This window comes from Strongylocentrotus purpuratus, unplaced genomic scaffold (assembly GCF_000002235.5).
Source record: "Strongylocentrotus purpuratus isolate Spur 01 unplaced genomic scaffold, Spur_5.0 spur5_scaffold_6, whole genome shotgun sequence".
Classification (NCBI taxonomy): Eukaryota; Metazoa; Echinodermata; class Echinoidea; order Camarodonta; family Strongylocentrotidae; genus Strongylocentrotus; species Strongylocentrotus purpuratus.
In genome coordinates, this window is record NW_022145612.1 from 14,297,768 (window position 1) to 14,325,264 (window position 27,497).

The following is a 27,497-nucleotide window of genomic DNA, read 5'->3' on the forward strand; positions in this document are numbered from 1 at the left end:
GGCGGCGGGACTCGAACCGCGGACCTTGTGATCGACAGTCCGGCGTCGTATCCACTCGACCACAACACCTCTATATAAAGAGAATTTATAGCATTTCATAACAATATTTTAGGGGGCGGCGGAATGTTATCAGAGTATACCGAATTGAATTTGTTATTCGTTCAGTTTGCTGTCTACATGTAGATTCCTTCATATTTCACAACTTTTGTATCATTATCCTTTGGTAATGATGGGTAAAAAACATATTTCATGCATTTAAGTAAACTTTCTGTCAGCGTCCGTAATTGTCATTCCTGCCCCTTTACAAGAAGGGCAGAGACATCATAAAGGACAAATGCGAAATGAAGAAACTGTGTATGAGAGGATTTTCTCTCGGGTAAGGACATGTGACAACATAAGGTACGACAATAGTTATTTTTGTTCGTATACTATAACGATAAACCTTGGAATAAAGGGCTCATCACGCCAAAATAAAAAATAAAAATTTGTTGTTTTTACTTCAGGTGGGTGTTTTTCTACATAATGAGAGGGGCACACAATTTGATTGATTTTGACAAATATGAGGTCACTTATTCTCAGTCCCTTTCGCCCGGCTATAGACATCCATGCACTTTATATTGAAGTGAAGACATTCTAATGTAAATTGATTGCTTGATTTTATGCTTATACCATTTTGCCCTGTTAAAACCAATCATTTTATGATTTCACAGATTAATACGACACACATCAAAAGAAGAAAAAATGGGGGATGTCACTTTCTTGTCATCCCGCCCTATCTTTCTCTTTCTCTCTCTCTCTCTCTCTCTCTCTCTCTCTCTCTTTGTCTTTAACTCTCGTTTATGTTCTTTCTTTCTTTCTCTCGTTTCTTTTCCTTTTGCTCTCACAATAGTATGGGAAAACCAAACATAAAAACAATGACTGATTTTTTTGTTGAAATTTATTTAATAAATTATTGGTATATTTTCCCTAAAGCTCAAATATAAATAAAAAGACACCCTTACACTTATCTTCAGCAATAAAAAGACCTGTATGGCATTTGATAACAAATATTTTACACAAGACTTAAAAACGCTAACCAACATTATAGCTGGCGCTATAACGCATTTGACAAAGTTATAGTTGAATGATTTCATACCCTTGTGGGTTTCAGTGACACTTGCATTTAATATCTGGCACGAAATTTCCTCGATTGTAAATTACTTTTAGAACGAAATTTTCATGAGGCTTCAAAACAGACATACTGTCACATACATCATCAATTTAAACTGGTTGAAGCATTTCAAATATTTCACAAAATTGTTTCGGTCCAAGCTAATTTCCCCTATCAAATAAGGAAAAGCGACAGTTGAACCGTCTGCACATAATTAAGAATGAGGCAGGTATTGAACTTAAATCAAAGAAAGAGAGCGGGAATTGATTTGGACAAAAGTAATACTGAAGATATTTAAAAAACCAGAATAACAAAATCCTAGAGGAGAACAATAAGTTAATCCCTTTTAATTGTTTCGATGGTAAACTATCTTCCCCATAAAGATCCTCCGACCTCCAACCCCCCCCCCCTCCCTGTAAAAGCAAAGCAGCACAAGCGGAAGGCAAACTCGTGTCCTCTTTTCCTAGGTTTCGCTCTGCAATCTTCGTCACCTTCTAATTGAGTTTGTCGGAGAGCCTCCCGCACAGGATGAAGGTATTTCTGAGTGACGAGAGAGAACCGAGACTCTTTGCCCATTGTGTTTCCTTGCCTCTCACACATAACCTCCAGACAAGATCTACCCATCCAGCAGTCTTCTCGACTGACCCTTTATCAGTTAAGAGATCACGGAGTTGCCCAAGCTAGAGTAAAGGGGTGGAGAAGATAAAGGGGCACAGGGGATACCCCCATCGAATGGCGATAAAGAACAAAAAAAGGTCGGGGAAGAAGCTAAACGGGGCAGGGAAACGTAAAAACACGGTTGCTCTCCTTCCACATCCCCATTCCACAAGATGGTCTTATCATTTAGCATTTTACTTGCATAGTAATATAGGTGCCCCCTCCCCCATGGCTGGAAGTGCTCTAGGAAAATAAAAGTTCGAAAAATGCGTCTAAAGTAACATGAATGTCATTTCAATGATTTTTAACTGTCGACGTCCTTCTGGTTTCCCGTCAAATATCGATGTCATGCAGCGACCGTAATTCTAATTTTAGTACCGGCGAATTTCAATGTCAAGTCTTGTGTCTTTCTTTGGACATATTATCGCAAAATGCGGGCATCCGTCTATTTCCCAGACAACAATGTGTTTTGTGATTCTGCAAGCACAAGGACATCTCCCCCCAAAAATATTTGCACCATCTCTTCCTCGTAATAACCCAGTATGAAACACAATATTTTGTGAGTTTGTCTATTCGTGTTCTCAGGTACAGAAAATGAATATAAGCAGAAAGAACTGTAAAAGAGTAGCACCAATTTCATCTGTATTTTCTAGCTGAATATTCAGAGTATAGTAATACGAAAACATGTAAATGGTTTCATGTCAGAATTAAATAGCTCAAGAAAATGAAGGTCTCCATATTTGAATGTACCTTCAAAAAGCAAAAATAGAAATACATGTATTTACTGCCATCGTTAAGCTTTGAAACTCTGTTCGTGTTCTCAACTAGATGATTAAATTTAAGTAACAACATTACTTCGATATACGTCTTAGTCAAAGCAGGCTTACCCTCTCTGGTCAAACCAAATATTTCATTCATAGTATATAACATGTTAATACAGAGGGTCACTTTGTGATCTTGAAGTCTATTAATTCATTAAAATATAATACAATTTAACGTTCATTTAGTACTGTAGCTGAAAAATGTACATTTCCTATAATGAATCGAAGTATTATGAAAGTTCCTTCAATTGGCATGAACTCTAGTTGATTCTGGAGGAAAAAAAAGATACCTTATTTTAACCTTCTGATTAATTAATGTCTCCACTTATTTTTGGACCATATTCAGTTGCATACTCGTTATCATGATTATAAACAAAACTACTTCCCCCACATAATTATGTAACCTATGTTCCCTATACCCCCAATGAGATACACCTCAATATGCTATTATAAACTTCAGAAAATAATGATGATTTCAAGCTGATTTTAGAGATACATGTACTTCAACCCTGATTGTTTTTGTTGTTAGTTTATAAATCGAGCACCAACATCATATAAACAGAAAATAAACGACCAAGGGTGTATTAATAGTCACCCCCCCCCCCCTGAGCGCAGAGCGAAATTTGAAAATCTAAAAGCAAATAAGCTGTTTCATTTCATTGTATTGTGCATTGTGGAAACCGTTTATTAGAAATATATATTTCAATATTTTCCCCTGTTAGAAGGTGGAAAGGGATATTCAGACATAACATGTGATATCATTTGTTTTAAAGAAGCAAAAAAGCCCGATCTCTGTTTTACAAATGCACTACGCAAGGCACAAGGGGCTTTCTATTATATACCAAACAAATCATTCAAAAAAACATTATATACATATTTGACTTTATGTCAATGTCACGTGATAGAATATAATTATTCACATAGAATGGTTAAAATCTTGAAAGGCTGTCAAAATAAATAACATTTTATTTACACATGAAATAGCTGGTGTTTATAAAATAACCCAACGGGAAGATAAGAGCACCTCAGGACACAGAGTTTCTTGAGCCTATTTCTCATTGGAATACCACGATAATTGTTGTCGTTATATATGTTACTTGCTTTCATCGTTAACATCCAAGTAGATTAGCAATGTTATGGTAACTCTCACAAGTTTAACGTCACTTTCATAATTCAACCATGAAACTTTACGCCAATGTTCGCAGATTTAGAATTACGATATTTTACATTTGTTTCCATTTAATCAATGTCCAGGGAAAACTCTGATGTCATATTTACGAATTTTTCATGCTAAAATATAGGAAACAATGTCCATTGGTGAAGAGTATCTTCTGTAAAACATTTGCGTTTGACAATTGGAGTTCATTTAGAAAAGAGGTTTTACCAGCGTATAATATTACCTGTGACATTGGTCGCTAGGAAATCAAGACGAAATTCGTCCTCTCCGTACCTAGAAGTAGATTCAAAACCTCTCATCAAAATTGTTAAAAATTGTCTGCACCTTCGATTTTTATATGAATTTATTCCCAAAAGTTGTTCAATCCGCCGAGGTATAATGGTCCTTTCACTGCCCGATGTACTTCATTTGTAAATCGCCTTCATCACCACGGTTGTCACGATTGTTTTGCAATGATCTCATTTCAACTAATGACAAATATGTAGCAATCCATCATTGAAGGCGTCATTATAAAAAGATATGTGCACTCTCTCTGCTTCGTCCGTTGTGCGAGTAGAATAGTCCAGTAATATTGATATCTGTGGCGATTCACGGTTGTAAAATGAGAGAGCTAATGGCAAAATAAGGCAATTAATATTCACGATAAAAAACTCTTAGATGTCATGATAATATTTCGTTTGTCTGGTCAAATTTGGTCGAAAGTATATATTTATAAATTTATAAGGAGAGAAGAGAGATAGTAGTTTCCTTTGTTCGTTTTTCTGCCTCTCTTCTCATCAGGCCATCAGATCACTCTGTGGTGACTCTAGTGTGACGTTTTATCCACGAGGTATACCTATGCAGTCGTGTGTAATAGCCGTATTTATCCTGGTCATCGCAAGCATCACCCCAACTGACCGTACCAAGTATATACCACCGGCCATTGGCGTGTTGCATGCTAAAGGGTGCTCCACTGTCCCCTTCACAAGCATCGCCTCGGTTCGCTTCTCGAAACCCTGCGCAGAACATGTTGGAAGTGAAATCGTAGTCCGTCGCCCGCCGGCACGTTTTTCTCTCGACGACAGGAACGAAAACCTGGTTGAGATAACGAGGGTAATCCATGTTGTCCCCTTTGCGTCCCCATCCTGCCACCGAACCGTAACTGCCACTCTGAAAATGAGAGAGAGAGTGAGAGAAAGAGAGAGAGTGAAGAAAATAGTCGTGAAAGGATGCAAAACGGTACATCGATGTGCGTTTGGAAGAATAACACAAGGCTGTCGCCCCCGCCCCCCGTTTCCGAAATTAATATTCGAGCGGTGAGGAGGTCTCTTTGTAATTGTTGTCATCATGTAGCACATTAAATGACTTAATCACATCTTTACTCAAGATGACATAATTTTGAATCAATTTGTTGCTGGCAAAAAACAACGAAAATTAGAAATTCTTTTATTTGGCCCAAAGACGTCAGTCATCCCACCCCACTCCCAATGCAGGGAGGAACAATTGTGCAGTTATACAACTACTGATGTAATATATGTAATCATAGCATCATTAGCATGGTATCACAAAATACGACTTAGCTTCTATTCTTGAATCCATTGGATTTAAGTGGACTAACTTCTACAAAATCCTGAAAGTTAGTAAAATAGGTAATTTGGTTATTAACTTTTAATCTACTGATTCATCTGAGATCATCTTGACAAACCTTACCTTGAGAAAAGACTTGGCAAGCTTAGTTGTGGGAAAACAGATGGGTCTGACGTAGTTATTGAACTCGATGCGTTCACTGAGTTTGATAAGAGCTATGTCATGATCTAGCTGAACCTGAGAGCCCTCGTGAACGACGATCTCGGCGACATCGTAAGCGCGTTGATGTGTCTCGGGCATCAGCCGGTCGTAGTCGCCGAGCTGGATTTTGAGAGTCGAAGCCGAGTGCGATTGGGCCTAGAAAATATGACAAGAATAAATAAATAAAATGTATTCCTAGAATGTTGTGATATCAGAAATATAGAGCAAGGAACTGTGAGTGGTGGATATCCAATATTTCTACATTATTAACATCATTTCCTAACTATTTCTGAATAGTCTACAGTAAATGCATATAGGATACCAATATCAGCAGGGCACATCCAGAAACAGTTGAGCAAAATTCAACTAGCAACGAAACAACCAGCATTCCTGTCTGTTCCCGATGAAAGGTTGACACATTATTCATTAAAATCTATTATTCATACTCATCATCTGTTTACTGATTTAATATCTGAAGTGCACTTCGTTGATATGCACTTCGTTGATATGGGCTTCTGCTATAAAAGAAATCGTTCAAAGGAGAAAGAGACAATTTCCCTCATCAGCAGCTTTAAATCCTGCCAATGGTCCTTCTTTAACATTACTTCAACTTCACACCTTATGAAGTAGGTTTTAGAGGGAAGGTGAGGAAGGTAGGTGCGGGATCTCACCCCCATCTCCAGGACGCACCTACTGTTTTATAGACAGGACTTACGACACTCCCCTTGCAAACGCTTTCAATAATTTAACGATGGGCTCGGTCGATAAGATGGGATATCATTTAGAACACAATACGCACTATTAACGTTAGGATATCGAATATAGTTATAGTTATACTTATAGTAAAATGTTTAGTTCTAGTTCTAGCTATAATTATAGCTATCGTTACCAATATAGTTGTCATCATATTTATCATAATTATTTTTTATTCATAGTAAGAATTAAAGTTATAGTTGTAGTTATATTTGTGGTTATAGTTATAGTCATAGTTATCGGTGCTTTGTGACCGGCCCTTCATTCACAAATTATATTTCCCCTTTAAAAAAAAACCGCCCTAACAAAAAAAGGGGAAATGCAGAATGATAGTCCTACCTCTACGCAATGGGCTGCAGTGATGATCCAATATTCGTTGATGATGCTACCAGCACAGAACATACGCCCTGATTGTACATTCCAGAGTTGTGCCATCCAGGGCGCCGCGCCCCTAGGGGCTCGCATCCCTGTACTGATACGAGCTGTCCGCTCCTGTGCCATTCCACATACTACAGGAGAGAGAAGGGAAGGGTAAAGAGGGGGAGAGGGGAGTGGAGAGGAAGTAGAAAGGAAATCAAGAGGAAGGGAGAGAGGATAGAGGAGTGGACAAATAAGAGAGAAAGAGACACACAGAGAGAAAGAGGGGGACAGAGGGTTGGGCAGAGGAGGGAAAAAAGAGAGAGAGAGGGAGAGAGAGAGAGAGAGAGAGAGAGAGAGGAAGAGAAAGAGAAAGAGAAAGAGAAAGAAAATGTATATGCAGAAAGAATGAAGGGGAAATGGGAAACAAAATGAAAATGACAAAGGTTAAAAATACAGCACGTGGTATAAAAGAAACTTGATTGAAAACTGATAACTACAAAAATGGCAATATAGTAACATAGGAAGTGTATAAATTGATCACGTACCAACTACCTGTGAAACAATAAAATAAAACTTTAGATATAATGCTTTCTAAAACGGATTGTCCATCAACTACATCGACCGATATTTGCAATTTGCAAAATAATAGAGTTATAATCTAGTTAGCAGAGGTAAAAGCGCGCAGACTTTATTAACTTATCAACAGTTTGAAGCATTATGTTGAGAGGCGACAATAATGGAGCGTTTCCGGGGAAGAGATTTGTCACAAAATGTGGTCGGAGCCTGGATCCTAGCCCAAGCGGGGAAAACTTTCCAGCAAAACCTTCAAAAAATGTAAGGGCGCTGGCCAAATGCCTCTCTCCGTCAAATCCTGCCGAGGTCTACTCTAGTGGAGTAAGCATTGGAATGAATGCCGACTTTTTTAGTCACTGGGCATTTCGGCAGATCTGAACCAATTATGGCTGGAATTGGGAAACTAATTAGGTGGGAAGGACTAAATACTTCGACGTCAAGGCTGCACATTCGATTTAAGACTTCAAGATCCTTACAAACAAAAAACAGATTGTGGTTTACTTATGTCTTTAGAAACCATGATAACCCAATCGGTCATAATTTACTACTCGAATATTTGCTCTTGAATATGTGAAATAGAAATGATAAATGACATATGGGACGTGCAGGGACTGTGTTATTTCCTTTCAAGGTATGCACAAGGCAACACATGGCGGTCACATTTCATCGACATTCAACCCTATTATTTCCGGTCAGTCTTGGGTATGTTCCCTGCCAGCCCTTGACTATGTCAGATGACTGAAAACAGTAGTCAAATTTCAACACGAACCCAATTACAATTGAAGACATTTGGGGACACTGAGCTTTAATCCCAAGTTATCACAACCCAAGCGAAAAGGCAACCCCTTTCACAGATTTGCAATATTACCGCGGAGTTCCAGACAGAAATTGTGTATTGACAAGATAATGTAAGCGTGTGTATTTGTGATTATCATTTTCACAAAATTACGTCATCAAAGTTTATTGAGACTTACATTTTGTGTCATTAGTTGTAGAAAATATATAGTAAGTATCTTTTTCGAAATCGTTTATAACCTTCGGCGTCTCTACACCGCTGCCACCATTTTGGCTAGATAAAGATCCCTTCGAAAACAAATTTATTCTGCGGTACGGATTGATGTAATGGTCTCGATATAATTGGCATTGTTAGGCTAATCAACCGTCATAAAATTAATGAGAAACCATAATAGAGGTACTAAAGTTTTAACAGTGACAAGGACTCCCATCTGAGAGCGATGCACGCAATTTAAATTTCTATCCTCACAAGTTTATGACATTCAATATCCAGAGACGTAACATGAGAGCTTTACCTATTTTAAGGAATGTTACGGTTTGTTTCATGAACCACATATCTGTCTTATCTTCGGCCTACTTTTCTCTAATTAGATCATTTAAGAGATTAGTGCGCAACCGTCGATGCTCTTTTTGCTGAGTATGTGTGTGTGATGATTGTGACGTAAGTAGTCTGGGGGCAGGATCGTGTGAGTCATACGAAGGGTAGCCTTGAAGTTGTAGCTAAAATATGTTTCAGATGACAAAGAATTGATTGAGGTACTTCCCATTTACCCAACAAAAATGATTTGAATACTCGAGAATAAATAGATTCTATGTAAAAACAAAAACAAAACGAAACAAAGAACAACAACAGCTAAAATGTAACCATTATGTGTCAGCTACGAAAAAGAAAAAATGTTATTAACATGGTGAATGTTTCATTACATCAATTTCCTAGGGACCGATCGAGACGAAAACGGTTCATAAAGTTTATAATTGGCCTATTTTGTTGGAACTGGGTTATACAAAGTCATAAAAGCTACAAAGTAGTCTACTTGCAGTTGTAACGTTGTCATCGCTTAGTTAAAGGGTGACGCTGCCCCTTCCCCACTTGGGAGCTTGTTCATAGACACTTTAGGTGCAGCAAGGAATAACCTAAATTCATCCTAAATTAGATTATCAGACTTTTTAATCTCCTTCATGCACTGGGTATAAGGTCGTCTAGTCAATTTTTCGTAGTGTCCCTTTCTCATTAGCCTTATCCCCCTGTTTGAGAAGTTTTCCGAGTGTAATCCGAAATCCTTTTCTCAAAACTCTTCGTGTGCAGTATCTTCTCTTCCATTTATGGGATGGTTTGTGCATCCATCAGGATATCCATGACGATGTCTACATTATATTACACAATGACAGCATATGCAAATATCATAATGCTATTCCTCAACTGGTCAAAGAGCCAGGGATACATACATCAGTTCAGACGAACAAGTTATTAAAGCTGACATCGGAGACACTTACTAGACGCGCTTTTTAAAGAAATCGAAATGAATTTATAAGTAGATAATTCAAGGAGCTGTCTGGCGCATCAAAATAAAGTAGTGGCGGAAAAGGGTGTCAGCTATTTCAAATCAAACGGAACGTTTGCCCTGACCTCTTTAATTTCCTTAGCTGTCCTATTTATTTTATTTTCAGGAAATCTTTCGATGCAGTGTTATTATCTCACGCTATCCTAGTCGACATGCCCATCGCAATCAGAACACGTGCTCGATTATGATAGGGAAAAGGTCGAGGACAAGACTCTATTTTGTGCCAATTTTAAATAATTTTAAGTATATATTTGTCTTTGCATTTAATAAAAAATGGTAAAACTACTTTAGGATTTTTCTTTAAGAAGCCGAAATTTGACACATGATATTTAACCAATGAATAAACGCTGTATTAAAATGATTAAAGTACAAATCAACCTAAGAATGAGATAAACAGAGTAGAAATGAAATATTTGTACATCGTTTTAATCGCAGATTTGCCGTTGCCCTTTCTTTGTACAGTTCAAAATATTAAGCTTTACTTTAAAAAAATTGTTTTATCCCAATATTCACCATTACCCCGTCTTTATCAGGAAGCACAAGTTCCTCTTGACGATAATAAATTTGCCTTGGTAACGGCATAAAACTGAAATCGCACTTGTCATGCTTGTGAGTCACTTTATCTGGGGTATGATTAAAATGTTCCCGGTTTCTGACTTTTTATCAGAGTCGAATGTAAATTGAGGTAGGAGAAGTAAACTTGGGGTACTGGAGGTGGGGTTGCATGCGAACAGACTGGTTGAAAAGTTTCACGACAATTATTACCAGATTTATCATAACAAAGTGCGTTCGGTATTTTGACATTCCTCGCGTAAGCTCTTTCATTATTGTCTGATACCTCAGTGAGAGAGTTAAACAGATTTCTTTTCTTTCTTCCCTTTGTGCTTGATATGGCTTCTGAAAGGAATGTTAATACTTAACATGCGGAAAAGAGACAGCGAACATCCCGTCTTTCTCTTCGAAGGGGTATTATTCTGCTTTCATATCATTTTGTTGTGTCCTTCATACACAACAAATCGGAAAATCAGACACAGTTATTCGATTAAATTGGTCTCGATTGCCCCTTAATCCGAATCCAAATAAAAGAGCGGTTGCCTCTTTTTCATCAAACATCATAATAGTGCAACGGGATTTAACTACAAAGATAATCTGTCTATGAGGATTTGTCGCTGCCTTTATATAACGTCTATGTCATCTTGTTCAGATCTATTTAAAACGAGCCAGACTATTCTTCAAAAGCAATTGGAAGTCACCTAGCATGGCAATTACTTAGGCTTAATACTTCTGTGAAGGTTAACAAATCAATTAACATTCTACTATATCCTAGGTATCGGAAACACTTTAAGCTCACCGCTGAACACGGAACGTGGATTTCAGATATATCATAATAATCATTCATTTATAACCCTCTAATTCTCCTATTTGTTAAGAGAAGTTTTGAAGGGGGAACACAGGGACTGGGTGTCTGCCAAAGGCAATATGAATTTTCCACCAAAAAACGGTAATGAATTTGCAGCAAAGGATGGATCGTGTCTCCTGATTCATTCTTAATCACCCGACAATTCTGTCGATGTGGACTCAAAAAGTGCAAGTCGGGGTCACCGCACGATCTTATTAATAAACCCTCCCAAATGTGTTGTGGTTGGTAGACGCTCTGTTGATAATGTGACGGTTTTTCAATAATGAGTTGTTTAGAGACATAATTATAGTTAAACACCTTTGTCAGAGTGTGTGATGCACAGTTAAATGGCTCGCCTTGCAAAGAGTACCCACTGACAGCATAGATCCAATATTTAACTTGAGAAGCCTTCCGTATAATGACAAAATACTTGAGATTGTAATCAATATGCCCTTCTTTAAAATCGGTTTCGAATGTCTCTACATTTCTTTAAATGTCTTTGCTTTCATTCAAATGATTCATGTTGTTAGAGAAGCAAAGTCCTTGGGTTTCAATACTTCTGGGTATTAGATTAACTACGCGTACAAATTCAACCTGGCAATTGGTGAAATCAAAACGACCAATGAAGTCCATGAACTAAACGAGACATTATTTCAGTCCACGGGAGAGCTGTCATATAGAGTACCCGACCCATGCATCACTGGCTAGACTTGAGCTTTGTCATACCACTCATTTGAGAAGCTGTCCCCCTCACGGTCAGACATCTTTTATCTATCAAATCAAACCAATTTTTCATTTCCTCGAAGGATTTTGGGGTTTGCGGAGACGAAGACAGAAGGAAGGGGTGAAGTTCATTGCCCATAGCCAGACAATGGGAGAGACGGCAGTGAGATTGGGATTTCAATGCTTGGAATAAAGCCTTGACGAGTTGAGATCAACAAAATATTCATTCACATCTCTCTCTCTCTCTCTCTTTACTACCTACTTCCTGCCATGACCATCGTATTTCGTAGCAATGGAAAGTGATGTAGATAAAAAGTTATGATTGCATTACCCGGAATAGAAGTGGGCCGATCCCAAACTATGCTTAATTGTTTTAGTTTACATACAATACAAAGATGGGATTAAATCAATCAAATATTCCTAAAACTTATGTTATCTTAATTTTCACGTTGTCTACCCGTACACTTTATTTTCATGTTCTGTTTAGGGGGGTGGGGGTTGCGTTATATCACTTCCTATTGTATTCTTTCAATTATGTAAATGCCATCCTTTTTCAAATGTATTTCCCCACATCTTTTCTTTTATCTATCAAAAAACCCAGCCCGCTGTCGCACGTGTCTCTGTCCTTCCGGGTGCTCTCAATATATGTGTCTGATTACCAAAGAATTACCATCTGTCACCTTCGTTCATATGACGTTAAGATAGATGGACTTACTATGCAGGATGTTGGGTTCCACGGGAATGTCGGATACAGCGAAGGGACCGACACCTCGCTGCGTGGAGGCCGCCACCAGGAACTTGTACCTCTGAAGAGAATCGACACCGGTAAGGACGACGAACTCCCTCCGAGTGCTTCCCCTGTGGATGACGCTGTCGGTGTTGATGTCGATGAGCATGTAGGCGTAGGTGACGATGTGGCCACCACGCCAACCGCAAGAGGGTGGATCCCACGTTAGCTTGAGGGAGTTTTGGCTCTGGAAGTTGTGGTTGATGTTAACGGGTATATCTGAAGGAACTGAAATTCAAGAATAAATGAATGAATAAACAAAACATTGATTGCACCTGACATATAAAGGGATCCACCACTTCTGTGTGTATTCTTCTGATTGCTAAGAAAGGAAGCTTTGGCTTATGTACGTCTGTATAGAAGTAAACGGACGTGACAAGGATGATAACTGCGTTACCAAAGAGCACTAGCGCGTCGAGTTGGTTTAGAACCCGCGACCTTCAGGTAACGAGATCACTTCTAAACCACTGAACCACCTTGTCTCCTTAACAAAACTATGGGAGAGTGGAACTCTGAGAAGTAATGCTAAGTTTGTATTCTTATTTACCACAGTAAATAAATATTTCTCCCTATACATAGAAGTTCATCTATATTGTGGTGACGAAGAGAAAATTAAGGATAATAAGTTTCGTTTCGTATTGTTTATTAGCGTCTTTAACTTCTTTCCTTAAATCATCTACAGTAAGTTCAACAGTTCAGACCGAGTTAAGTTTAGCTCCTAAAGTATGTTGAATTGCAAAAATGTCATCATCGTATAAATTAATTTCATGGAGGTTAATTTAGATAACATCTCAATTCACGGTAGCTGTCAATTTCCTCGTACATGATAAATAATTTCATGCGTCAAGACTCCCTAAATCCTCAATGGAATCAAATCTGTAGCTAAAGCGTGCATATTGCCTTCAAGGATAAACTTTTTGTAAAGATTGTCGTAAGAAGTTAGATAGTTTTCCTGTAACTAGCCATCACGGATAGCCAGGGTGAGCCCCAATAACTTTACTACTTTCGTAATAACAGACAAATGAATATTGGACATTTTTCAAGAAAAAAAGTTTAAACACATTTTTGTCGTTTATCGTCACATACTTAAATTGGTCGAATGATGTCGTTCAGCGGTGTTCAGTAGAATCTAATACCATGCTTACGGTGGGAACCATGCTTCAATCTTTTTTTTGTCAGTCGTATTTTGGAGGTAAACCATGGTAACCAATTTTCATGAGGGCCGTGTTTCATCGCTCGGAGGAACTTGGTATGTCATAGAGGATATCTCAATGTTGACATGGTGATAGGTGCTGACAATTCAAGGTTTGTTTTACAAGATATGATGACAGATAGCTACATAGAGGTGGATCTTTCATGCTCAAAAATGTATATTCAATGTTTCATCACGGCTATTTCATTTCGCTACCTCATGAAAATTTCGTCCCACGACTAAAAATAAAAAACCGCGAGGAGTTAGTGATTGTCTAAAGATAGTCCATAGCGTGAGATGATGCCCACTGGAGGATTCATCACATGTTCAGTTAAGAACGTCTCATGTATATATGCTGATGTACTCTTGGTCTAATCATTAACTAAAAGTTGTAATCCATATACCATTAAATCAAACAAAGATTAATGAAGATTATTGTTCACGAAAGAAGCCCTCAACATGATTGCTGTTCTGTCATTTCCAATAGAAGTATCTGAAATGATTTTTGTAAATAACTCAGTAAGCCGAAACCACATATATTGTACAGGTTCTACTTTCGACTGAAGTGATGACAACATTTCGTCCTGCCCACTTTGCATTTTAAAGTTGCAACATCAAATCACCTCCCACGCAACTGTAAGTCATAGGCCTACATGTCACTTTACGGCATGTACGGAAATAGCCAGAGAATGATTTGTTTTACTTTCATATTTATCCTTGACCAATAAATCAAACCGGACTGAGCTGAAATGAACTGAACTGAAATCGATCTAGACTTCAGGTATAACCAAGATCTTGGTAATACTTCACAATCTGTTTTTCTTGTTGAATCATCACTGAATGACGAGGGTACTGCAGTTAAACTGAATTCTTTCTAATCTAGACCGGTGTAATCCTAAGTATCATAGGAAGAAGAATTTTAAAAGAATTTGTTCATTATAGTTTTTTTTTAAATTTAAAACAGGCCTATCCATATCCATTTTCTCATGCCCTTTATAATATCTACCTGAAAAAAATTCCTAAATCTTGATTTTACGAACATGTTACGCTGCATTTATTGTTTTACTATGAAGAAACAAAGTCAACCCTGAACGTGTGATCCAAACGTTCCCAAATGAATCTTTGATTGTTCCGTTCTCCTATTAATCTGGTTTACATTTAAGAGTCAAACAAAACGAGAGAAAAATTAAATGTTAATCTTTCTCAAGTGTGCAAATAATTTGTAAACACTTGAAGCTGAGATCAATGTAGAGCATTAATTCCCCGCATGTCGCGTACCTTTGTGTAAATGACACCAGCATGCCCACGTGACCCAGACGGGAAACCCCCGAAACCAAAGTGACATGTACCACGTGATCGTACTAATAATGGGCAAGTCTATTGCGAGTCATTCTTTGACCCGGTTAGGTGACACCAGTCTGTCTCCTTTAATAAGCAGGGGCGGATCAAGCTTTTTACCAAGGGGGGGGGGGGGATCTAAACAAAAACATTTACAAGCCCCCTAAAAATAGTAATAACGTTAAATTTTATGATATTAATCGGGTGCATATTTTGTGTGTTATCAGTATGCCACATTGGTTTAAAAATGGGCGCAGAATGGCCCCCCTTGGAATCCGCCAGGGCTTGATGAGCCATCTCGCTCCGTTTGTTGGTATAATGCCAGTAAATGATTCTCATATGTAGGTTAAAGAGCCTTTCGGGACCAGGTATTCCGTACTTTTCGACCTTGAACCATTGTGTCTGTATTGATTTCTTTTTAAGTGCGCTGTTTTACATTTTCAAAATACCGTTCCATATCACATAAAAATGGTTTCGTTTCTCAAATGTGAATTAATGCATCGCATATCATGCTGTATTCATGGAGCGAAATTGTATTGTGAAGAGAGATGATTGATGGACGGATTGAGAAATTTTGCTCACAATAACATGATAATATTGACGAATTGCGAATGCATAGTCATGTATCTGTAACAAATAGCACATGTAATCTCGCACCACCCAATCACAAATGTTGTGCTTTTGAACTTGTTGAAATACTTCAACCATCATAGACTTTAAATGACCACACATAAGACCCCGCCCACTTTTACTCTTGACATACCTGTTTCCGACGTCCTCTTGGTGGAGTTCACTTTCCTACTCCTACCAAATTGATTTCTGGCCGATACGAAGACGGTATAACTGGAGTAGGGTTGTAATGCCGCCACGACGAGATGCGTCATCGTCGTCACCCCGGCGAGCGTCAGCCTGTTCGTCTGGCCTGGGAGAAGCGATGTCTCCTCGCACTGATCGAGGTTCTCCTGTCGGTATTCGATCACGTACTCGTCGGAGGAGCATCCGTTGTCGGCGGGCATCGTCCAGTGGATGTGAAGGACCGTAGCGTTGTTTGATGGAGCTTCGACGTGGAGATGCCTAATCGGTGGTGGACCTATGATTTCGTTAAGAATTCAGGATAAACATTTTCGATCAAACATTAGTTTACTAAGAGAAACTCGTTGTGAAAAGGGGTGCAGGTGTCACATTTCTTTCACGCGATTGAGAGTACTCTCGATATCATTGCGTTTTCGTTAAAAGTTACGAGATTGGCCTGTTTTCTGTATGGGCCACTAATAGGCCATGTACCTGTACTACTTGTTTTATCAAATAATATTATTTTTAGATAGCGATTTAAAAATAAAATCAATCTTTTTTTCATTTACATTTGGAATAAAAATCATTAACAGTAATACATTTTAGAATATTCATTCAACTTATTCAAACTTAACAATTAAACTAAATGCATCTGTTTTCTATACAATTTAAAAACTTGGTTAACATAACTCATATGCCATATCAATACAGCAGCCACATTAAGTTTTTTGCAAAGGGAAAATTCTTCGTTATGGAATGTATGATCTCGATGCCCTTCATTCATAAATTCTTATGAAAAAAAATTAGAATCCTTACCCCCGCAAACAGTCCTTACATAGACGGGTGCACTCGGAGGCTCAATGACCTCGCCACCAAACATGGACAATCTTACGGACTCGACAATGAACTCGTAAGCCGTCTGGGGTTGAAGACCCCTAATCGTATGGTCAGTCCAGTAGGTAGGCACCTCGGCTGCTATCGTGTAGTTCTCTGTACTCTGTATGAAAAAAAGGCAAATGTTATGAAGGAATGGACCCTTGAAATTCAGATTGTATGACCCCCTCCTCCTTCAAACTAAAATTCCCCGTATATTTTGCTCCCGCCATGGAATTGACACATGAATTTTAGTTTCCCTCCCACTTGATTATTATATACTGCTTCATGAAATTGTAATGTCATAATTTCCAACTGCCATCGTTTTCCTAACATAATTATTAGCATGTATGACGATTTATTATTTGTCTATTGTTTCATTGTCGGTTTCGATCATCACAATACTGTATACTTAACATTATTCTCTTTTGAAATTTACATGCTATTGGTATCAGATAGTGACCAATGGTCGAGACATAAAACGTCTGAATCAAAAACGTCTTCGATGGACGAAACGTTATTAAATCTTTTTTTCTTCTTCAGAAAACAAGTCTTCATATTTCGCCATTATCAAAAGCAATTTAAATATTCAAGTTGGATTGCATTGTGCATGCAGCTACGGTGGAACATTATAAATAGCACGAAAAAAAGAGACAAAACTGATATGGCTGCAAGTGGATATTTAAACAAGAAAGGGAAAAAGCAACAAGTCCTTCGAAGACTGACGAATTGAGAATTAGTCTGAATTGATCAACATTGTTAAGTACCTGTACTCCTGGTACCTCCACCCGACGGTACTTGATGATGATACGAACTCGGTAAGCTCTTGGATCGCTCGCTCTCAGTCTATCATACCAGTCCAACCAGCTCAGTGATACACTGTCATGACCAACATGCCGAACTGATATCGCAGGGAATGTTTCTACTGGTACAGCTAAGTGAGAGAAGTAAAGCATATAGTTTATATTGATGACGAGAATAGTAATATGGCCTTGGGATCACTTGCTTTTATTATATCACGCAAATGAAGTCAAATCAAAGATATCGTGACCATGGTGGTCAACATGGTATAGCAGGGGAATGTTTCAACTGGTACAGCTAGAAAAGAGAAATAGAGAATATAGCTAATGATGATGATGATGATGACGATACTACCTCTACTACTACCACCATAGGCCTACTACTTATATGATAATAATTCCAACAACAACAGCAGTAGGAATATCAATACAACATTCAATAACACATTAATATCACCACGAATAAAGTTTCATGAGCTTTGAAATAGCAGATAATTTATTTAATTGAATAATTCAAACTGAGATAAGAGGAAGGAGCAAATTAAACACGAATAACATCCACGATAATTTAGTTTTGCAAGCGAATAACCACCAATGACCTCAAATAAATCAAATATTTCGGTCCGATTCAAATTCATGACAACATCTATTTACATTTGAAACATTTGAGAAAGGAGGCGTGGATCCCAGAAAGCAATTAACATATTGCTTGTGTAGGGTATACGGCGTTAACGCCTACAAAAGAATACCATATACGTTAAAAAATTTCACTTGAGCACGGAAATATGAATTAAAAATAAGCTTCTATAGTGGCCATTACCCTTTAAGTAACGTTCCCGACAAATACTTTTAAAAAAATACTCCCAATTCTTACTTCCACCCACTTGCCCTTCGACAGTAAGTATTGTGAAAGCTTCCAATAGGATAATTTCATCGAAACAGGAAATATCATGATGGAGCACGAATATAAATCGGAAACTTTCGTATTGTCAATCATGTCTAAACTAGCTCATGACCATGTCATGTGATACAAACAAATTATTGCAGCATTGAAACAGGGACAGTATGTACATGATGAAGTGGAGTTTCGATTAGGAGTTCTTCCTCGGAAATGCTTTTAAAATCTCTTGAGAGAGAGTACTATAATGATTGAATTGAAGCATGTTATATTCTGTTTTCTTCATCATACAAAGTATGTGAAAAGTGTAATAATTTTTAAGAGACTCTGTTGAATCTTTGAATCTAGCCATGTTGGTTGGAAAGAAGAGAAGTGATACATTCAACTCAATTGTTTGAAACCCAAATTCATAGATTGATCTAGAAATGAAATAAGATGATAGATATTGTAGGTGTTGTGAATTTTAAATAAGAGATGGCATACAACATTAACAAAAACATATCAAGAAGTCATTAGAAATTCTATGAATGTATACCTCTGTTAAAGTTTTTTTTTAAAGCAACACATTTTAATGCAATTTAGTTTACAACCTGAAGTATTAATCGTTTCACTAAGAATATGTATGTTGCATTTACAATGAATATCATAATAATACCACGAAGACTACAATATTATGGTGGTATATTATCATACTGGTACTAGTTTTATGACCCCTAATTATATAAGTATTAAAGCATGAACATACCTGTACAATCATAACGATCACATAAAAGGATAACAATATAATAGCTTACTTGCGACAGGCGGTAATATCCTTCCAGACAGTACAGGTACATGATTACTTGTATCAAGATCTCCTCCACCCACTTCATCTGTGACCTCCGGAATATCAGCTCCTATACACGACACCCAAGGCAACGTCATCGGCTGACACGACTCCGTAAAATTCCCGAAACCCGAATGTTCACAGTCTACAAGTCGGGATTCCATACCCTCACAGTTTGTGCCGTTCAACACGACCTGGGCGTTGATACGGTCTTCGCGACCCGGCGTCACCCGCATGACTCGCGTCACGCCTTCGTAGCCGAGCTGCCTGCAGGCGACATCGCCGTCGAACATCGTCCACCGGCTGGCACAGATGAGACCCCATTGGTCTTGATTTGTGATCTCGACGATGCCTTCCCCGTTGTGCATCCCCATTAATCTCAATTGACCGGGATCTGTAGCATGACATGATGAAATGAAATACATAATTATCATTAAGAGCGGCGTTATCGTCTGTTTTGCCACTTTACTTTGTAACCGTTTCGTCCTTGACATGTTATTTGTTGCATTCCGTCCCCCTGCAATCCTCCCACATCTGATCAATATGAATTCCATCGTGTTCATTTTCTCATTAGACAGTACACAAGTAATAAACCAATATTGGCAGTGCCGCTGTTTGCTTTGACTTTGGAATGATAAAGAGAGTTATTCCAAAGTCAGTCGATCACGAACAATGATATTCCTTTTAATTCCAAAAGCAACTGCACCCAACAAGCGACGAAATAATCATAAATGTGTGTCCTTAATGAAGAAAGAACCGCTTTGATATTACACACTGATCCTTTACTCGAGTAAGTTTGGATATTTGTATATGAGAGTATCCTTTCTCTCTGCTAATAGCGTTGGAATGATAATCCTTCGCGAATCCACGTCTTATATATCTCCGCCCGGCGCTAGCTGTCCGGTAAACTGTATTCCCTGTGTGAAACTAAAATATTAACTTCTGCGAAAATAGCGCGCGTCTAAAACTTCGAAGCCGGAAATATGTATCTAACAGTAGCTCTGAATTCAAAACTCATTGCACTACGTAAGACCTGATTTGCAAGAATGAGTCAATGACCAAAACACATGAGTCAAAAGAACTGGAACAGAGCGATTTGTAGGTGGCCCGCACAGGTCCTCACAAGTGTACGTCTCTGGCAAGAAATGGCAGGCTCTAGCCGCCGCCGCTGTTGACAGACCCTCTCTTGGCAGACGACAAGGGGTTTGTGTCGTCGTCTTTCCCGCGCGTTTATGCGGGATGATCCTTATAATAGGGACAGGCAGCGGCTTGGCATACGCTTTGACACATTTGATGTAAAGACAAGTCATGCATCGTTACCACAACCTCTTACTATATGGTCAGATGAACGTATTCTTTAATTATAGACCTTCCCTGCTATCATGTGACCTAATGAAATGTTGTAATAGTGATACAACAATAATTAAGCATCCAATTTTTTCATTAAAATTAATATGATTGCCTTTGTGTTTATTTGTTTTTCACGATACTTCCCCACCTCTGTACATCCAAGGACAATGCACAATGGTAAAAAGGGTTCGCCAAAGGGAAACATTTTATTTAATAAACTATAGATTTAAATATGAACTGGGTAGTCACAACCACAAATACAACGTTTGTACAAAAACGAAATGATGCTTGACAAACATTATTGAAAATATAGGCCTAGTTAAAGCCACCACAATTTGATGGCAAAATTTCACTTAAATTGTATCATAATGTGAAGGAGGATTTCATTGATATTAAAGGCACACTTCTGCAAAGATTCCCCCCCCCCCCCCAAAAAAAAAAAAAAAAAAATTGTGTTGCAAGACAAATATTGATAAAAGAATTCATAATTAGGTTTTCTGTTGTACGCAGAAAACCTAAATTTTGCATTCTTTCATCTTTTGACTTCAAACACATTGTTTGTTTAAATCCTTGCAGAAGTGTATTTTAAATGACATCCTCTTTCACATTATGATACAATTTAAGTGAAATTTTGCCATCAAATTTTGGGGACTTCCAACACTTTAGAGGGGTTTTAACATATATTGATGTAAATTGAATTATTTGCCAATAGTCATTTCTGGTAAATGTGGTTTTTCAAGATTTACAATAACATCCGTAACGAAATGTTCAAAATTATGAAATCACATTCATATTTGGAATCTGGTTTTTCCTTATTTTTAAACAGGATCGGATAACTTAGAACATGTAGAGACCAAATGAACAAACAGTCATTGCAGTAGAGCCTAGTGAATAAAAAAAAATTACTTCACAAAGCTCATTGCTCTTGTCCACCTTGGTGGTCGAGGCTATAGTACATTTGTATTTAAACGATATTACAACCATGACAGGGAGCAGATGTGTGTTATAACTTACCTACAAACTAATATGAATTAACTCGGAGGCGTATTCGAAGGGGGCACGGGTGACACATGCCCCTCCCAATCAATTTTTTGTGAACGTTTTCATTTTTACTTTCAGGGTAAGCCCCGTACACCCCGCCCTCCATTGTGCATGTCCCCCCTCAATAGATGGACTCACGTTATGCCACTGCATGATAAACTTGAAACATGAGTTTAGTTCAACATTTTTTTTGTTCAGCTGCAACATTCAGGGTCAAGGCAGCAATACTATGCATTGACATGATAATACCTCGAGGTATGCCCACACAATTGTGATAACCCATGCACAATGTTTGGTGATTAGGGGTTTCACATTGGAATTTGATTTCTAACTAAATCTTGTTTTTAGATTAAGGCCCGGTCACACAGGGAGGACGCATGGGGAACGCACGGCCAGCGCATTGGAAATTTGCAATTTGGGCCAGTGCGTTGTCGTTCGCTAGGCGTGCGTCATCATTCGTTACTCGTTCGTCGAGCGCGCTGGACCAACGCTGGACCAGCGCTATGCATGCGTCGTCATTCGCTGTGTGCGTCGGGATTTTTTGAGCATGCTCAAAAACGTGCGCCGAGCTCGACGCATGAATATACACGCCAAAGGCACGCCAGACATGCGTGGAGCGCGCTAGACCAGCGCCATACATGCGTGGAGCACACGCCCTGTATACGCACAGCGCGCTAGCTACACGCCGTGCATTTTGTGTCAGCTCGCTAGCTTTTCCAAAATTATGACAAAAGTTAGGCACACGTTCTTTTCCGATTTCCAATGCGCTGGCCGTGCGTCGTAGAACGCGGTGCATGCGTGGACCATTCGTCCAGCGCGCTAGCAACACGCTGTGCATTCGTGGAAGTTGTTATCATGTGCGCTCTGTGTGCGCCCTGTGTGCGCCCTGTGTGCGCCCTGTGTGCGCCCTGTATGCGTCCAGCGCGCTAGCAACACGCTATGCATTTGGTGTCAGTTAGCTGCTGTAGCTTCGACAAAAGTTGGGCGCACGACAACGCACTGGCCAAAATTGCACATTTCCAATGCGCTGGCCGTGCGTTCCCCATGCGTCCCCTCTGTGTGACCGGGCCTTAAGATCCGTGCACTAAAAATTGATCACCCTTCTCCGTTTCGCTCTCCTAATCCCTTATAAATTCTCTCTCTTTCTCTCTCTCTCTCTCGCTCTCTCTCTATCTCTCTTTCTCTTTGTGTCAGTCTCTCAAGCTCAAGCGCTTTAATATTCCCTTTTCAATCCTCTCTGTATATCGTAATATCTGTATTCTCAAGCTCGCCTCCCACTCCCTTTTCGATAAGCTTCTATATAATCTCTCTCTCCCTTTCTCCGTATCTCTCTCTCTTTTTTCTTCCTTTCCTTCCTCCTATCTTTTCATTCACTTTTCATTTTTTTCGATCCTCCTGTTGCGATCATGTTCCGTCATTCTTGGAACATTGTGTTGAAAGTACAATGACTCGTCAACAACATGAGTTACGTTCTCCCATTCTATGAGCAGGTGATCCCATCAGAATCCAAGGTAGCGCATAATCAGGGGAAAATATAAATCGTGTATGTTACACCCCCCAAATGAAGCATATATCTGATTCTTTTGCAGGTTTAAACATTGATAGAGAGTGTGTGAAAGCAAGTACATCCACTGTCGAGGTTATATATTATGTAAGTAATTGATTAGAAAGTTATGTCAAACGATCTCGTTTCAGTGATTCAAAAACTTTAAAATAATAATAATAATTCCTGCATACTTTTTGTATCTGCGGGAAAAGCAACGTGTTCTTTAATTACGTATCAAAAGAAATATGATTGTGATGTCGAATTACAAAATATGATTATGTAAATAAACAGTTCGATTACAAACTTTTTTTAAAGTATTTTCCAAATGTCTTGAAAAGTGCAATCTTGTTTTAAATCTTTTGTGTACATTTATTCTCAAGTTGTTTCGGAGGTCCCTTTCATTTACATGAACTTAGTTTCCAAAACTAAGGGGTTTGGAAGCTGTGTCTGATAGCCATTTGAGACAAGATATAACCTAGTTCATAGTGAGAGAATATAGAACAATCCTTCTATGTTTGTCCTTGTAAATGACCATCTTTAAAGATGACACATGGATCCTATCTTTAGAATGTCATCCAACATAGCGATTCATGTCCTCCACGTGTCTTTGATCAACTCATATAACCATGTCATGTGTATGTAAACAAGAAACAAGGAGATTTCAGCCAAGCTGTTGCTGTCACTGAGTATTATCGTGATATATCCTAGGGGACTGCTTGAACACTACCCACCCCTGACTATCAGCAGTATAGGAAACATTGGTACGGGATGACTAAGGTCTTTATGAGTCCTTGTACACCTGCTGTCTACCAAACAGGCGGATGTCCCTTTTCTACCCTTCATGTTTTCGGTTTTTTTTATCACATGAATGTGGCACTCGACATCTTAGATATGTTTTCTAATCACATGAGCAACTCGGTCGATGTAGGTAAAGTACAATTGGGCACCATTACAAAAGGAAAGTTGCAATGATTAATTCATTGTACACATTTTCTCTATTAACAAAGTTTACCACAATATTGCACAATAATGAATCAACATATTGTAGTCTCCTATCGACTTGATATTGCAGAGTAATGATTCGTTAATTATGATTAGTAATTCAGATTTGTGGGATATTATATCAATTTTTTGTTCATTCTCTGTAGTAGCAGGAAAGCGCATTCTTCAAAAAGTATTAATATCCAACCACTTTTTTTCCAATCGCACTATCTCTGATTGTAATCACTGACAGCTAATAACTGGTCAAATCTTAAATTTAAACTTATGATTGATTACGTATTTATGGCAGGATCCTTGATTTCTAGAACGTAAATATGAATTCTAATACATTTTCTGAGAAGGGTCCAAGATGAAGAACGTTTTGAAATACACCGAACAGTTGCATTCTATCATTGAGAAAATCGCATCGAAACACTGGCGCTGGAGGGCTTGGAAGTTTTTAGAGTTTCTGACTATTCGTAGACAATATACCAGATGGATATCCCGCCACAGAATGTGTTTTCGGTTATAAACGTGTCAGATCTTTGAAAGTGCCAGATCCATCTCTCCTGTTTGATGATCAGTCAGACATTTCCGTTCCTAGACGCGAGACTGTACGTCTGGGACTACAAAATCGGGCTAAGCTACCTCCAGGGTTCTGTACTATCAGTTATCACGGAAACCCATAGTGTGATCCTAGAGATAATTCTTGAATTATTAAGAATATAATTATACTGTTATCCTAAAATTTGAGAATGGTTGCTTTTAAAAATAGTTATAATTACTTCCATGCTTTCAAGTTACTATTATGGTAAAAAGCCTTAATGGCCAGAAAAACATTTAGAAGGTTAGGGGAATGAGTTTTAATCAAATAAACGAGCATTCAAATGTAGCTGAAGATTTGCCATTCGATGCCCTATAATTAAATTTGAGTGCTGAGAGAGCTTCAAGAAAAACTTTAGAGCAACTCAAAGAGTAGAAGCTATTTTCAACACAGGAAGGCGGAAGAGTACCCCCAGATCATGGTAGACCTTTGCGCAACTCTCTCTCTCTCTCGTTCTCCCACCTTTTCCTCCCCTCTCACCACTCCCCCTCCTCCTCCTTCCTCACCTTATTCCTATCCCCCTCCTCTCCTTCCTCCCCTTATCCCTCTATCCCCCTCTCTCTTTCCTATCCACATCTATCTCTATTCCCTCTCTCATAATCGTATGTACCTCCTTTCTTCTCCATCCCCCTCCCCTCTTTCATTCTTTCATTCTCTATTTCTTTTTTCTCTCTCCCTCCTCCCAACCCTTCCCCTCTCTTTCTCTCCATTTTCCTCTCTCTGTTCTCTCTCTCCTATCTTTTCCTCTCCTTCTTTCTCCCTCTTTATATTTTCTTTCTCCCATCTCTGTCGCTTTGTACTCTCACCCCACCCTTTTGCACACACCCTACGTCTTATGCAAAGAGCACCATCGGTGGATGTGGGGAGCGCCAAACTGTTGCTATTCGTAGCTCGTTGGAAAGGGGTTGTAACATTTTGCCCTCTTCTTTCGTCTGCGGTATTGTTCTTTGAACATGACGTTCAGGAAATAAGTCGTATCCTGCCCCTGGGCACTTGGAAGAAAGGTGCCTGAAATATCCATATTACAGTCGACACGATGAAACGGTACGATGAAACATGAAATACTACCATGTCGCGATAGTGAAATGAAAATAATTTGGAATGAAAATTCAGATTTACTTTCGATCTTCGAAATAAGACCAATTATGCCGCAAGGGGACTGAAGCTATTGAATACACCGGAACATGAAAATTTGTCATGATTGTTGCAAAATTATGATTTGGCCACACACTGCTCCTGTTCCAATTAGGGAACAAATATCAAGATACAACAATGTATAACGAATGAATAAAACTTTCAATCTGCAATAACGGCCCATGAAAACTCCATTTCCGCCCTAAGAAGGGGGCATGATATGGATAACCCTGTAACAAATTGTTGTTGTAGTATCCTTATATTTCTTGCTTTAATCTCCTTCTCTTTTTCTAAGAGAGTGATGTTATACTTCCTCTCATTAGTTTTAAAGACAATACTGCGATGATCTTGCACCTTGGAATAACAACCTAATGATAAATTCATGAATTATGATATATAGTACTAAATCGAAATCTACATTTAATTTGATTTTGATTGAAATTCACATCTTTTTCCTTCTCATTACCGGTACAATAAAGATAAACATAAAGATCAGTATAGTAAATGAATCAGAAAATAGAAGGAAGAGAAAACCTTGTGCTGTGCTTGTGTTGGGAACTCCTAATACTCGACAGTTTCTTTGACTTTGTGTATTCATTTCTACCTTTCTGTTTGTAGGCCTACTTTTATTTTAAATCCAACATCAAGGGTTTTTTTTGCAATAAAGACAAAAATGAATAAATACAAAGATGACATTTTGTCATACGTTAACGACAGCTATATACCTCATCAACAAAAATGATTATAGTCAAACCTGTCGAATAAGGCCACACAAAAAGTGGCCACTGTAGACAGGTTCTTCAAACCACATTTCATGCTAGATAGAGACAACATGGGTGACCACTATAGACAGGTGGCCTTTTTAGAGAGGAGGCCACTAAGGCATATTTGCCTGTATTGATAAACTGCGGCAGAGTGAGAAACTTAACTGAGCATTATCCTCAAGGTCTGCGAATAATTTGAGAGAATATCATCACGTCCCTTCCTATTTGCCTTCCCACATGTCATCCCATTCTATAAAATAATATTTCCTCCGTGATTTGGGTTATGTCAACAGTTCATGTTTTGACGTCCAATATGATATTCCTAATTGCTTTCAGGGGATTTCTTTTCAGAGTAAAACATAAAGAAGGTCGCCCGTCGAGTTAAAACTACTCGGGTTCAACTTAGGTAAATAAGCCTGAATCAAGGAGGAAAGATCCTATGAAAACATTTTTGTCGAATCCGTGATTATATTTACCCCTGCAGTTGAAACTAGAAATGGAAATCGCTTGAATATTTCCTCGTCCCCCAAGGTGGTTATCAAAGATTGGTTTTGACATGGAAATTGTTGTAAAGTAGAGCGCCGAGTTTGTCGGTTGTGTCAGGTAACCCGATGTATCCTTATCCCGAGGTGACTGCCTCTTGACTGCAGTCTACAGGCGCGTAATGTTTTATAAAACTCTACTCTTACCCTGGCATTATTATTAGTTGTCAGTCCTCAACCAACGTCATGGATAAAAGGTCGAAGAACAAAAAGAATATGATAAATATGAGCTAGAGAAATCAATAATACAATGTAAAATGACAAATTTAACTAGTGATAGGCAATAGCCCCA

At 38.5% G+C, this 27,497-nt stretch overlaps 1 protein-coding gene across 1 annotated transcript; it reads right to left on the reverse strand.

Moving 5' to 3' along the window:
* Positions 1-921: 921 nt before the first annotated feature.
* On the reverse strand, positions 922-20,628 carry LOC752081. Its single transcript, XM_030972309.1, has 8 exons — positions 19,212-20,628; positions 17,487-17,653; positions 16,663-16,843; positions 15,818-16,144; positions 12,453-12,752; positions 6,665-6,834; positions 5,495-5,728; positions 922-4,954 (listed from the first exon to the last, which is right to left on the reverse strand). The coding sequence occupies exons 1-8, from the start codon at positions 19,804-19,806 to the stop codon at positions 4,595-4,597; spliced, it is 2,334 nt and encodes a 777-aa protein (XP_030828169.1). The 5' UTR covers positions 19,807-20,628; the 3' UTR covers positions 922-4,594.
* Between the last annotated feature and the right edge of the window lie 6,869 nt (positions 20,629-27,497).

Coding starts and splice junctions, on each gene's coding strand:
- LOC752081 (XM_030972309.1), bottom strand. CDS start 19,806: ATGAACACGATGGAATTCATATTGATCAGATGTGGGAGGATTGCAGGG. Junction 6,835..12,452: donor GGAACCCAACATCCTGCATA/GTAAGTCCATCT, acceptor TCTCTCCTGTAG/TATGTGGAATGGCACAGGAG. Junction 4,955..5,494: donor TTGCCAAGTCTTTTCTCAAG/GTAAGGTTTGTC, acceptor TCTCATTTTCAG/AGTGGCAGTTACGGTTCGGT.